Here is a 14,401-nt window from a genome sequence, read left to right as displayed (position 1 = left end):
ATGTCACTAGATTTAGGCATTAGGACAAGAGTTTTGGACATGGGAGCCAGATCAGAAAGATCTAGTAGTTGCATGCTACCTGGAGCTGCAATAGGTGGGTTGCCTGACATCAGCATATGCTACTCTGTGAAATGATTGGTGAACCTGAGTCTCAGAAAACAGACAGACCCTTTAAGAAGCCACTCAGTGCAGCAATTGTGCCCACTGCCCAGTGCTGTGTGTAGAAAGGCCTGGCTGGAGTGAGATGAATAGGTGCTAGTGCTTGCAAACATAAGACTCCAGTCTCATGGCAGGCAACTGAGGTTTAGCCCAGGGCAGCATATGGGCCGGGACATGCAACAGAAAGCATGCTAGCCTAAGGATAGGTACCAAAGCACAGAAGCTGTAGGTTTTCTTGTTGGATGCTCTGAGCACTGAACAGAAAAAGTCACCTCTTTCCCCCGAGCAGTTAGTGACAGAATCATGGAGTGGCTGAGGTCCAGCTATGTCCAACTGACCACATGAGCCAGTGGTGACTACAGGAGAATAGAGTCTGTGAGCACCTATATATAGAGCAGGTATAAGGCATACATAGCATGCAGAAGTGTTGCCCTAAGGTTGGTGGCTGCAGTCACGCCAAAGCTGGGGTAAAAGCTTCAGGTAAACACTTGCTGTTCAACAAAAGTGCAGCAGGAAAGAGGAGCTTGGTAACAGAGTACTGCAGCCAGAGTCAGGATGAGGGCTGGACTGACCCAAGGAGGATGGAGACAAGGGGGATGGAGACAAGGGGGATGGAGACAGGTGGTAAACTGACCAGCATCAGATGGAGCTCCAGGGACAGCACACAGAAGAAATCCAAATCCATACTGAAAAGTAGAGAAAACTTGGTAAGATATGTGGGAAGTCCTGAAAGAAAGAGTTCACTAATATAAACAAATTAAGCCATAAAAGGATGGGAAAATGTTTGGTTGAAACTAAATGCAGAAAGATATTAATTTATAAAGTGGTAAAGGAGAAATAAATTTATATAGAAAGTAAAGTCTTTAAAGGAGAGAGTTACTAAAATATTAGAAAGATGCATAGATGCTAAGAAGTCTGAACATAGACAGTCAAAGAAAGAAATATTGAGGTTAAATATGAAAAGTAAAGTCTCCAAAGGAATGACAGGAAAAGAGAAATAAGTAAAACTGTAATGTAAATGTTCATAGTAAAGTGAAGTCTCTGTATGAAGAAGAGAGTAAAGATAAAACCTGTTTTTAATGTTTTAAACCTTGGAAAAAATGCAAAGGCAGAAGGCACTTGGACACTGTATAACTTTTTCAATTATCAGCATACAAATAATTGTGTTTAGTAATGATTAAAATTTTGTACATCCTCTTTAAGAAAGATCATAATAAAGCAGAGTTAGGGAAGTAGAAGACTAAAAATTTAAATGCTAGAGTGGATGGCATAGAAAAAAAGATTGGAAAATTATTTAATTCAGAATAAAAGATCTTCAGAAGAATCTGATCTAGAACATACAGCAACAGCAAAACTAGTAGCTCCAGATGACAGAAATCCACAAAGGCTTAAGGAAATTTAAGAATGACAGTTCATAGAGGGGGTAGATAAAGAAGCTTCAGATATGAACCAACATAATCAGACTAGGTATTATATTAATTTTATCAAAGATCAGTTACTACGTGAGGTTCTATACTGTGAGGAGCCATCATAAGAGAAGCTAATAACTAGCACGTTATCTTCCTGAGATGAATTCACCTTGGATTATAATCTAGGATAGATTATAATCTTGCTCCAGTAGGCAAGGCCCATAAGAAATTCATTTTCGGAAAGATTCCTGCTATTGATATCTATATCAATAGCAAGAATGATTTAGGGTTTATCTATATAAAACTTCACTAATACTTGATCACAAAAATTATGCTTTTTTTTTTTTTTTACTCTCCATGAACTTGTTGAGTTTGGGACAGATAATGAATGTTTAGCTGCATAATTACTCCTAATGGATATGCAAGTAAATATTCTCTATTATAAACTTCTTATACATTTTATGATTTGGATTTATGTGTAATCTTGTGATGAACTTTTTACCATGCAATCACGTATTCTGGAAGATGTAGAAATGCTGAGGACAAAGAGAGGAAAGCATATTCTCCTTATCCTCCTTTTCATAGCACCCCTTATCCCACTTTGCTTAGGTTCCCTTATCCCCATTTTCTTAGAAGCCTTTTTCCCTTTTTCTTAGAGAGCTCTCCTAGGAAACATCTTAGAACTTAGAAATAAAGGCTAAAACTACTTTTTAAAGTGTTCCTTTTTCCTTCTGAGTTCAACTAGCAATCTGGCAGTTACAGCTGCACAGTTCCTGCAGATATAGAACAAAGGCTACTGTACCTAATCCCCTGCTGTTTTAGGATGAGGTGCTAATGCCAGAGACTGCATGCAGTTTCTGGCCTCAAAGGAACTCAGACAGGCAGATCAACTATCACAGCAAAGTGACTTAGATGTAAGACAAGTAAACACTTTATTATTATGCAACAACCCTAAATATCTCATAGGACCAATTCTTAACCCCTCTGCTACCTCAAGAAGAACCAAACAAGAAAGAAAACCTACCAGTGCTGTCCCCCAGCACTATATACTGAGTTAAAAATACAAATTCTGTTTAATGATGCCACCTTAAAGAAATGTGCTTAGAGAAATACAAAAGTGTGTGCTTTTCATTTTGCAGGTTGGAAAATTAAAGTGTGTGCATCATACAATTTTACATTTTCAAAATTCCAAAGTGCTTTTTGGTCTAACTAAGAGCTGAATGGCTAAGCCGGGCATGGTGGTACATGCCTTTAATCCCAGCACTCGGGTGGCAGAGGCAGGCGGATTTCTGAGTTTGAGGCCAGCCTGGTCTACAAAGTGAGTTCCAGGACAGCCAGAGCTATACAGAGAAATCCTGTCTGGAAAAAAAATCTGAATGGCTAATAGCAAAGGCAGGAAAGGGAGGCAGTACTTCTGGCACAGAATGCTGAGAAAGAATTTGAGGGAAGAAGAATGGCCAGCCTGACATGGTTAAGAAACAGGTGTCTGTACTTAGAAAAGATATCTAGTGGGACAATTAACATAAAAGCAAGTTGGGAACAAGCCTAAGATAAAGTTAAGCTTATATAATTAATAAAAAGTCTCTGTGCCATTGTTGAGAGCTGGTGGTGCAAAAATAAAAAGTCCTGTTTTTACAGACTCTTTAAAATGCCTTAAACCATTGCTTCTTGGCCTTTTGGCTAAGATCAAGTGTAAAATGCCTTACACCTATTATTTCTATAGAACATCATTCTATTTCATTATAAACTTGTTCCAACCCATCAGAAGGCCAGGCCTTTCTTCCTCTAACTCTGTGGCACAGTTGGTTTGTGATTAACCCCTTTTTTTGAAATGTGTTGTTTTATCAGATTGTCATCTTTTTTCTTTCAGCTTTTTTTCTGGTATGACTGTCCTTGAGGAAAATTTCTTTCCCTTTTTCCACCTGTGGGAAACTATTACTCTCTTGCTCAGTCAGCACTTAAAGGACTGAGACTTTTGTTCTTTTCCAGTGCTCCTCTTCTTCCTAGCACTTCAACTTCTACCAATGACATCTCCAGCTGAGCAGCCAACTCTGCAACCCCTTTAGAAAAGAAAAAATAGAGTAACCCCCTTTGTTTTCCCACTTCAGCTAATTTTTTGTTTGTTTGTTTGTTTCTCAGGCCCCTCCATTCCCACTGCAGTTTTTCCAACTGCTCAGCCATTCTTTCAACTTTTTTTTTTCTGAAACAGAATATATGAGGAAAAAAAAAAAAAAAAACAAGAAAAGAACCAAGAAATCCGCCTCTATGAGCAAAACAGAGAATATCCCACAGGTAGCAGCCATAATAAAACTTTTCTGGCATCTAAAGAAGAAACCAAAAAAACATAAAACAAAAAACTCTATCCCTTCATCCCCTGATATTTTTATATGGCCTTTGAAATCAAATTTCCCATTCTGCCTAGCCTCGTGTTTGGATGCCTCTTGTAGCTGGTCTTTGCTACTTTGTTGGTTCTTAATTCTTCCACCTTTCTTTACTCTTCTAAAATCCTTTCAGCACCCTAACACTAGATAGGAAAGAAAAGCAAGATATACAAAGCTGATATAGTAGGAAAGAGATCCCTGAATCTACTTCTTTTTTTCTTGTTGTTGTTTCTTCATTGAGCAGAACTACTAACAACCCACAACCAACCTCTCTGAACAACTAGCAACAACCAACAACAGTTCCAACCACTCTAGTCTCTAGCATTTATATACCCTCTGAAAATTTCCCAGAAATACAAATGTCACACAATCCCATAAACTATCTGAAACTGGTAAAATAATTCTCCTCCTAGAGCACAAGGCAAATCATACTCACCTGCTGTGAACAATGAAAGATGCACCCACCTAGGATTAAAACAAGTAGCCACAGAGCTCATGTCTCTAGCTGCATATGTAGCAGAAGATGGCCTAGTTGGCCATCCTTGGGAAGAGAGGCCCCTTGGTCTTGCAAACTTTATATGCCCCAGTACAGGGAACACCAGGGCCAAGAAGTGGGAATGGGTGGGTAGGGGATCAGGGCAGGGAGGGGGGTAGAGGGGACTTTCAGGATAGCATTTGAAATGTAAATGAAGAAAATATCTAATAAAAAAATTGAAAAAAAAACAAGAATATATTCTTATAATACTTCTGTGGGTTTTTGTTGTTGTTGTTGTTTTGGGGTTTTTTTTTTTGTTTTTTTTCTTTTGGAAACCAACATTTCAAAAATTTCACTACACTCTGTTGAACTAACAGGCAATTTGTATAATACATATTTTTCCAGAAGTTGTACACAGGTTTTAAGTTGTATGAGCTTCCTGATTCTTTTAAGTTTCCTTAGCTTCATAAGTGTTATAAGTCTTCTTCTACTCTCTAGAGAATAATGTTTCTATTTAAAGGGAAGAAGTACAGACCCCTCTACCTCTTCATTCAACTCTTATATTCTTTGGATTAACTTTTATGACATTTTCTGAACTTTGGAAAGAGTATCAATGTCTACTATTTTTTTTCTTTATGTCTGAGAATTGAGTCACTATCTGATAACAAAGGTCAAAGTTATGAGTCTTTACACAGTTGGCAAAGAATATTTCCTTCTACATTCTAGTAGCAGAAGTACTGTATGGGTCTAAACACTAGTGTTTTTGAACGCAGTTTGGTGGGCATGCCACAATTGTTTATCAAAATGATAGTAGTCTACATTGCATGATCTAAAACTATGAGAGGCATTTATCAGGGAAGGGACTTCAAGCTTCTTCCAATCATGTTTTTTGTTTGTTTGTTTGTTTGTTTGTTTGTTTGTTTAATGTTATGTGGACAAAGTGTGCAGTGCCTTTAGCAATAAGGTCTTGTCATCTATATTTGGCATAACCAACAACAGTAGAAATAGACATTCTGGTTTGTGATGACTTAGAGCTTCACTGGCCTCACTTCTACAGAGTTAGTTCCCCCATGGCAATGAACATTTCCCCTAACATCTTTTTGGCTCCTACCACTCTCTTTTTGTTGGTTTTTAGTTTGTAAAACACTTCTCAAGTGTTGTTTTCATGGCTGCTTTTCCAAATCTATGACGCAAAAGAGTTGTCCTTAAAAACTGGAATCTTTTTTACAAAGCGTAGACAAGATCTCTGAAGCCTTACTATTGTCCACTTCAAGAATAGTTACTTGATTATGGAGGGCTAAAGAACACTAATAGAGAACCATGAGTCATGATAAATACTGTATGAAAATGTCTCATCCTTTTTACCAGTTATTTCATATAAAAAGGCATGTTGCTACACGTACATGGACATATATCTGTCTACAATCCTATCACATTCCATAAAAAATGTGGTCTCCATATTCTGGTATGCTGCTATTGTAGGTATCTTGTGAATATTGCTACATTTGGTGGTCCTCAGTTTACCCCTTTTGTGTTCTTTGTTCTGACACTCATTTGAAAAGGAACAGGTAGATATGTAGCCTGCTGTATCTAATTTTGCAGCTGGATCCCTAGTCATAACCATTTCTGATACAACACCACAGTCCCTTTTCTTCATCAGACATATATGGTTATTGAAAGATTGTGGGTGAAAATCTTCACTTGTTGTGTACCTATTTGCATGAAAAAAATAAATGCCACATACTCTGGGAGAGGATAACCACCCAACAGTATGACAAGCTCAATAAATTTCCTTTATAAATCAAGCATTCCATGAACTGTTTATCAAGCTTTAAAACCTTCTAGAAACTCAGTGGAATATAGCATTTGGTATTAATGTGAAAATATTCCCAGCATTCTAGCTGTCTCATTTGTTTTTGAGTGAACCTAGCAGACTCTTTTGTCTACTTTGTTCTCTGTTTATTCCATCTTGATTGTATTAGGTCTTTAACAACACAATCTAAATAGAAATGTACATCATTTAGATCTGTCAAAGCCACTTCTACTTCCTAAATATCACATCCCACCTTGGGGCTCAACCAAGTCACGAAATTCCCTACCAGAAGCTAAATTTAATTGTTTCTTGAGTTTCTATAAATAGATTATAACCAGCATTGTAAACTGGGAACTGGACACCTCCTTTATAACAAAATACCTTGGTGATGTCTATCCTTCCTTTATTGGCTTTCAATCCCTGATAATTATGGAATCTTGACTGGAGATTGGTAAGTGTTTCCAATGTCTCCTGTGATCAATCCATCCAGCCTAATGTCCTTGAATTGCCTCATGTTATGTAGGATATATATTTACCTTTCTGTTTTTCCAGTTCTGTGATCCCCACATTGTTCTATCTGTTTTCATGTCCCACAACCTCACAATACATGCCAGGAGAAACTCATTTTTCATTTCAAACTCTTCCCAATTTTAAGCAATTCAGATTCAGAGTATTCCCTAAGTATCACACTTTCACTGCTTTTCCTTCCCACATATTAAAAATCACGCTTGAGTTTTATAATTTATCATGGTTAAGTCATGTTCTTCCTCTTTATTATTTGAGTTTCTGACACTGTATTCTACAGTTTTTATTCAAAAATAGGGCTTCTTAACAAAAATCCAACTCATTCACACCTTCCAGCAATGGGAAATGGCAAGGTGGCATAGCCTATTCATACTGCCTTTGTCTCTCTTTCCCAGTGGTATCTGAGAATACTGTAGAGGATAGCAAATCCTTGTCTTTTCAAAAAACTATCCCTCACTCATGTGGAAAACTTTCTGGGCAGGCAAACAAGCCTCAGTTTCATGTCTTATCACACAGAGTAAAGTCATGTGACTGCTGAGAGAGCTTTCTTATGGTTTTCTGTGATATGACTTATTGTCAAAGATTGCATCTTCCCTCGCACATGAAACATAACCCATTCATCAATGAGTCACTTCAGCTGATGCCATGTAAGGAAAGGACATCCTTCCCAAAGAATGCTTTCAGATATCTCAGACTTTATATATTTAATAGCACATCACAGTGAGACTGTAACTATCACTTTAGAAAATCATCATGGTATATCACATGGGGAAAGGTATAGATATTGAGTTTGGCTTGCACAGTTGTCTTACCCTCAGATTGATCAGACTCACACTGATCATTGTCCACGGTAGACAGTGACTCTTCTGAAAGACAAAAACAAATTTTTATTAACTTCAACAGGACAACAATAAAAGACTGAAGATCCCATGTAAGTCTACATTAGTGAACCAATACATTATTTGGAATTACAAGATCATGGGTAAAAGGTTACTTAGCTAAGACTTCATGATTCAAAGATAGATGGCTAAATTTCTGAATGGGTGACATCAGCATGGAAGATGAGATTCACAAGGTACATCTCAAGCTACCTGATCAACTTGTACATCCCATAAGTAAAACCGGCTTCAACTTGATTAAACTAAAGGCAACACTAGCATTTATGAGTAGTATTGTCTGAATCTTTACCAGCAAAAGCAGAGAATGTAGGACCAAAAATAGGTAAGTACATGTGCCCAAGTGTTTAGGACTTCCTGGGAAAACTGGCTTGGCAAGCAATGATTGATTAGCTTTAGCTATTCTCCCTTCCCCAACTTGTGCTACTCCAGTCAAACCTACTTACCATGTATGAGCTGTTGCTGAACACAGTAAGTCATGCAGAAATCTATCATCACAAATGATATTGTGCTCAGAATCATTATCCAAACAATTTTCCATGAAAACAGTTCACCTGAAATAGTGAGTCACAAATCTTACCACTGAGAAAACTTGGCTCAGACATACATAGTTAGGAATGGTAATTCATCCAAGGCTTGTTACAATTGGTAAGAGCCTACCATCCTGAAATATTAAGTCTAGGGAAGTGAGAAGTTACAATGGGTTGGTAAAGAGCAAAACATGACCAGAATACAAATAAGCCAGGTAAAATTTACAGTGAAACTTTAGTCGGCCATCACTGCAAAGAGAGGCCCATTGGACTTGCAAACTTTATATGCCCCAGGGCCAAAAAGGGGGAGTGGGTGGGTAGGGGATTGGGAGGTGGGTATGGGGGACCTTTGGGATAGCATTGAAAATGTAAACATGGAAAATACCTAATTAAAAAAAATCATTTATAATCACAATTTAAAAAAGGTATGTAGAAGTCACTTTCCTCATTTGTTCCCATCCTTCCTGCCACATAAGCTTCCTGGTTGAAAAGGAAGAATATTTTATCTCTTTTAGAGCTTATTAAAAACTACATCTTCCCAAATGCTCAGATATAGCTTTCCAAGGATTATTATAAAGGCAGCTCAACTTAATACTGTAGTACTCATACCTGAAGCATCATATGTGCACTACAAATTTTAATGTTCTCATTGAATCTTGAGCTACTGATCTTGAATATATCTGGAGACTTAAGTTTATGTAAGTTATTTTTTCTCTTGTTCATATGAATATTTATATTTCTTTCCATATAAAAGTTCTACATTGTCTAAAAAAATACGTTATTTTGTCTAGCAGGATACTATTTTAGAGACCAACAAGAACTCTCCCACATCATTTTTGAATATTTCCTTTATATAGAATAAACTTCTGTTTAGTTGTTACTTTCATACAAGTAATTCACATGAATAAGTTACTTTATCAGTATCTCATAGTATTTAGCCCAGTGAAAACAAAACTGGAATTTGGCCAGCTCACCAAGCAGTCAGTAACAAAACCCTGCATGATTAAATTTGATCATGACCTTTACTTTGTCATCCACCTTGATTCTTCTTTATGTTCAGTGAATGGGACATTTGGTTAAATGTTTCCATTTTTAACATTGCAACACAGTCTCTTAAATTCATGTTAATTAAAATTACTTTAAAACATGGTGTTTATATATAATGAATAATTAAGTAAAATACTATGTCATAAAATATATATTCTGTAACTCAATGAAGTTGTAAACAAGTTAATACATATTTATTTTCCTTACATATATACACATATATGTATGCTATAGGTCATATGTTTCTGTCTTTGTATACATACACACAGAAATACCCACATATCTTTTTACAAAAGCAGTTTCTGTAGTCTTTATTAAAAGTATCTTCTAGAATGTACTTGGATAATTTTGTAGACAGATGCTAATACTGATGCATGTTTACAATACATTGTTTTAGATTTATTTAACTCCTTTTCAGTATCAAGTTTTTTTGTTTAATTGCAATGTGGTATACAATAAATTGAAGCAGTTAGATTTGTTAGTATATAAAAATCACCAAGTACTTGTCTTTTGGAAAGTATACAAATATAAAGAAATACAATACTACACTTGCATAGTAGGAAAAAAAAAAGAACTAATAAGAAAGGAAGCAAAATGTTAAAGGTAAGGAAACAGAAATTCCCAAGCACATGGAGGCAGGCATGTTATATGTTTCAGGTTAGGTGTCAATGTAATACTAGTGAAGTGAGATTTGACTATAAAATTGAAATAGATTTGAAAATTTGGTTGAATTTACAAAATATGGGAACAACAAACATTTAGAGGAAAACTCTGAAGGTAGAGCACATCTGCATAGGTGCATGAGTATAGGTAGTGCTGGAGAACCTTAGGAGGTAAAGTCATTAAGGTAACAGTGGCACAGAAAAAAATATTACTTTGCCTAACTATAACTAAATAAGGACCAATTTCATTGCATTTAATGCAGATAGTATTATAAGGAAGCCATCCTATCTCCATGTTCATGATATACCATCATAAGAAACAAGAGAGTTTTAGGGTGACATTTCTAAGTCACAAACGATAATTCAGACATAGATAGCAATGAAAAATTGATTAGAAGTGATTAGGTAGGAAGATCCAATTATTAATCTGAGGATCTTTTGCCTCTAGTTCATTTTTTTTTCTGAGTTGTTAGATTCCTATGTTCATCTTAAATTCCATGATTACAGATCTACACCAAACACAGGGTGACTGCCAACCCCTGGTATGAAAAAACTTCTTAGTGTAAAGTGTACTCTGCAAAACCTTCCTACTCTAGCTAGTTTTATTCTCATGACCATATAGTGTTAAGACCTATACTGTCGTTAGGAGAACATACTTATACTTCTATCACTGTGACTAGATTGAAATTAAATTATCCTTTCTCGTTTTATTATCAGGTTTTATACTTATTTTTTCTATTTAGGATATGTGACTAAATATAAATTATTGGTACTACCAGAGTCTCAGAACCTGACTCAGACATCTGTCTTGGACTTCAGTAACAACAGGTACCTGGATATATTTTTAAGTGTAGACTTGGCATTATTTCTCTGTATTTGTGAGTATGCAGCCCCCAGAGCTCCCTGGGACTAAACCACCAACCAAAGAAAACATATAGTGGGACTCATGGCTCTAGCTGCATATGGAGGAGAGGATGGTCCAGTCGGTCATTAATGGGAGGAGAGACCCTTGGTCCTGTGAAGGTTCTATGTCCCAGTATAGTGAAAGTTCTATGTCCCAGTATAGGGGAATGCCAGGGCCAGGAAGCAGGAGTAGGTGGGTTGGTGAGTGGAGGTGGGGTGTGGGGAGTAGGAGAGGTGGACAGGGGGTTTTCAGAAAGGAAACTAGGAAAGGGGATAACATTTGAAAAGTAAATTAAGAAAATATCTAATTAAAATATTTTTTTAAAAAAAGAAAATACAAGTCAACATTAATTTTAAAGATTTGGTTCTGAGAAATGAAAAATAGAAAATTCTACTACTACAAAACATTAAATTAAGAAAATTTGGTAGTATCCATGAGGTTAGTTCCTCATCTCTTTTATGATATTTATTAGACTTATGGGTTGAAATATGAGTTTTCAGAGAAGAGCAGAAGAAAGAAGAATTACAACTTGAAGAACCCTTAGATTACTGGTGGTATTTAAGCCATGAAGTAAAAGGAAGTCAGAAGAGAATACAACATTGAAAAGTATGCCTTAAAACCCTTAATGTCAGAAGAAGTTGTTCCAGTTCCCTGCTAAAAAGAATGTGGATGCCATTCTTGAGGAGTATGCCAATTGCAAGAAATCACAGGGAAATATTTATATTAAGGATTATGCAGTTAATGAAGTTGTAGGAGGGATAAAAGAGTGTTTCAATGTGATGCTGGGCACCCAGCTACTCTAGAAGTTTGAAAGGCATCAGTATGCTGAGATTATGCTGGTTTATCCTGATGCGCCAAAGTGGAAGATCTGTGGGGTACCACACCTACTGAGAGTATTCGTGAGAACTGAGGCAATGTTGACCTATACGCCCCTTGAAGAGAAAATCCTGGCATTATTGCTGGGCTGGCTATCTGCTTGATTTTCTCAAGTATCTATCAAAGAATTCTGCCTCTCTGTTTACTGCCAGTGATTACAAAGCCCTGTGAAGGTCTACTGACCACTCACTATGGTCTGGTATCTGTAAACACTTCTGTTTAGTTCTTTTATGGTATAATTAATGTTCTTTAAAACTGTCAGTGTAAAACAGGGTTTATACTTCCGTTTGTTTCCCTGTTCTGTTGTAGACAGAAAATAAGAGTGCCCTTTCCTTTTAAAAGAAGTGAGATCCTTTCCTCATTTCAAAATTGCTACCATTGTATGCAGTAATTACACAAAGAAGAAATTCAGTAGACCATTTTATTGCTTATTTGACAACATTGCTTGAATGCTGATGGTTCTATCCCTTTGACACTACACAGTTTTCTAATATGTGTTTATGTTATGCAATGAGATGCCCTGGTTCCTAGTGTCAAAGGTTCAACTTAATGTATATACCTGGAAACTCATGCATTTCTGTTTTGTTTTTTTTTTCCCATCCTCTACAAGTCCATCTTTGTTACTCCTTAGGCATTCATTCTATCTTTGCTCAAATTGTTGAAGGATGGTGATTTGTTTCCTGGTTTTTGTATTTAAGTCTAATGCCCATTCTAATATAATAGAGGCAATGCATTATTGTATAGCCACAGTTTTCGGAAAAGTTGATATTTTAGGAATTGTATTTCAGATCTTAAATAAACGTGTTTCTAAATTTCAAAGCAAAAACAAAAAACAAACAAAAAAAATCAAAGAAAGTAAGCAACTCCACTAAGTGATGAGTAAGGCCAAGAGAAAATAAGATCTTAGAAATACAGTCAGAGAAGAAGAGAATAAGTATGTGTAACAATGGTTGTTACTAAAGAAGAAACACACATTTTACCTGATAGAACAATATTTATGCTTTGTTCTTGGTGAGTTACAAGGTTTTGAAAGTAGCAAATGACATTCCTGTGAGAGCTGGCTTCAATAAAAAGAACCATTGACATGTTGAACAATTTGTTTTTATCCTGTGAATGGAATTTTGATGTGGCTTGAATGACCTCTCCTTTGCTATTTCTCCATTCCATATGAGGCTGTGGGAACCAACCGCCTGAATGACACTCCAACATCACACCTTTAATATTAGGCGTATGCATGAGAATCTGTATGTCTGAGCTTGTGGCTTGTTGAAAAACAAAAGAAAATGACAATATTGTTAGATAGAAATGGAAAAGGAAACAAAACAATAAAAGATTTTCCAGTTATAATTCCAGATTAAAAGTATATATTAATAGTCAAAACACATAGGATGCACATTGCCTAAGAAGTTCGTGAAAATGGCAATAGCCAGATAGAAAGTTTATGATACAGAGTCAACACAATAAACAAACTAAGTCAGCAGAGGAAAAACCTGTTTCACTTGTTTATTCATTTATTTAAAGTATTTTTGACATTTACTAAGACTAAGAAATGGTAGTTCATCTTTGGATTTTGATAAACAGAATAAATACTTGACCCTCATACAATTTATAAAAATGTATTTATTTTATCACTGTCACTACTTTTGTCCCATTTTAAATAGATTATAAAATTTAATTTCATTGTAAACCCTATTGAGGAACTTTTGTGAAAACTGTGAATTTCAGTAGTAAGTAATTTTTCAAAACATGTTTCTTATAAAACATGTAATACATAAAATGTGTGAAAAGTTCATATTAATTTAGAAAGGTGTACATGTATAAAAACTTTCAGGAAATTTCACTAGACATAAAACTTATGTAACATATAGGCAAAGAACGAATTATTGAGATTTAAAACACAGTACTGATCTATCTAGTAAAACATCCCTGGAATAACAAAAATGTTTTTCATCTGTATAAATGCAGTAGCTGTTTGTTCCATATAACTGCTAACAATGTCAAGAAGCAAGATTGTGTAGCTCTATTTTATACCTCAGAGTTGAGTACCACATGTCATCCAATAAAGATTTATCATCTAGGTCTAGAGTCCTAGATGTATATGTACACATTTATTGATTTGTTCAGTTTCCTTTAGAACCTCTATTTTCCTTCCACTCCTTTGTTTTTAGAATAAAAACTCCTTTGTTTTCAGACTGAGTAAAGGAGCATAAATGACATACAGATGTCTGTCCTCCCTATATAGCATAATATCTGAGGATAATGATGAGTGTAATTAAAATCTTTTGAAAATGATTTAGGAAAATTAATTGGGGACTACATAGTCAGTAAATTGATTTGAACGGAAATAGAAATAAGTATTAGTAAAAACAATATTTTCTTGTAATTAAAAATATTTTATATAGAACATTTTGATCATTTTTCCATTCCCCACCTCCTACCATATCTATCCTACACACCCATATTTTTAGAAAGAAGCACAATTTAAAAATTCAGTTTATTTGGAAAACTTCTAAAGTGCTGTCAGAAATAATTGACAAGATAGTAAAAACTACCTAAAAGGAATCTGATTGAATATTAGAAATCTAGCAATGAATATAGACATAACAAAAAAGTTTTTCCTTATAGAACTTATCTTTGCATTATAGAAATTTTCATTTTTTATCTTTCATTACATCAAGTTAAAAATTAAATACATAATGTTCTGCCTGCTAGTAAAATGAGAGT

At 35.5% G+C, this 14,401-nt stretch overlaps 1 protein-coding gene across 3 annotated transcripts in view; it reads right to left on the bottom strand.

Moving 5' to 3' along the window:
* Nucleotides 1–14,401, bottom strand: part of Skint4 (selection and upkeep of intraepithelial T cells 4) — a 96,061-nt gene that overhangs the window by 35,302 nt on the left and 46,358 nt on the right. For all 3 annotated transcript variants that reach the window (NM_001347180.1, NM_178786.4, NM_001357339.1), the window contains 3 exons: nt 12,658–12,939; nt 8,105–8,212; nt 7,575–7,628 (listed from right to left, as the gene is read on the bottom strand). In NM_001347180.1, coding sequence (NP_001334109.1) covers nt 7,575–7,628; nt 8,105–8,212; nt 12,658–12,939 — 444 coding nt within the window. The remainder of the gene's footprint in view (nt 1–7,574; nt 7,629–8,104; nt 8,213–12,657; nt 12,940–14,401) is intronic.

The sequence above is a fragment of the Mus musculus genome, chromosome 4, assembly GCF_000001635.26.
Source record: "Mus musculus strain C57BL/6J chromosome 4, GRCm38.p6 C57BL/6J".
In the NCBI taxonomy this organism is placed as follows: domain Eukaryota; kingdom Metazoa; phylum Chordata; class Mammalia; order Rodentia; family Muridae; genus Mus; species Mus musculus.
This window is presented reverse-complemented; position numbering and strand designations above follow the sequence as displayed.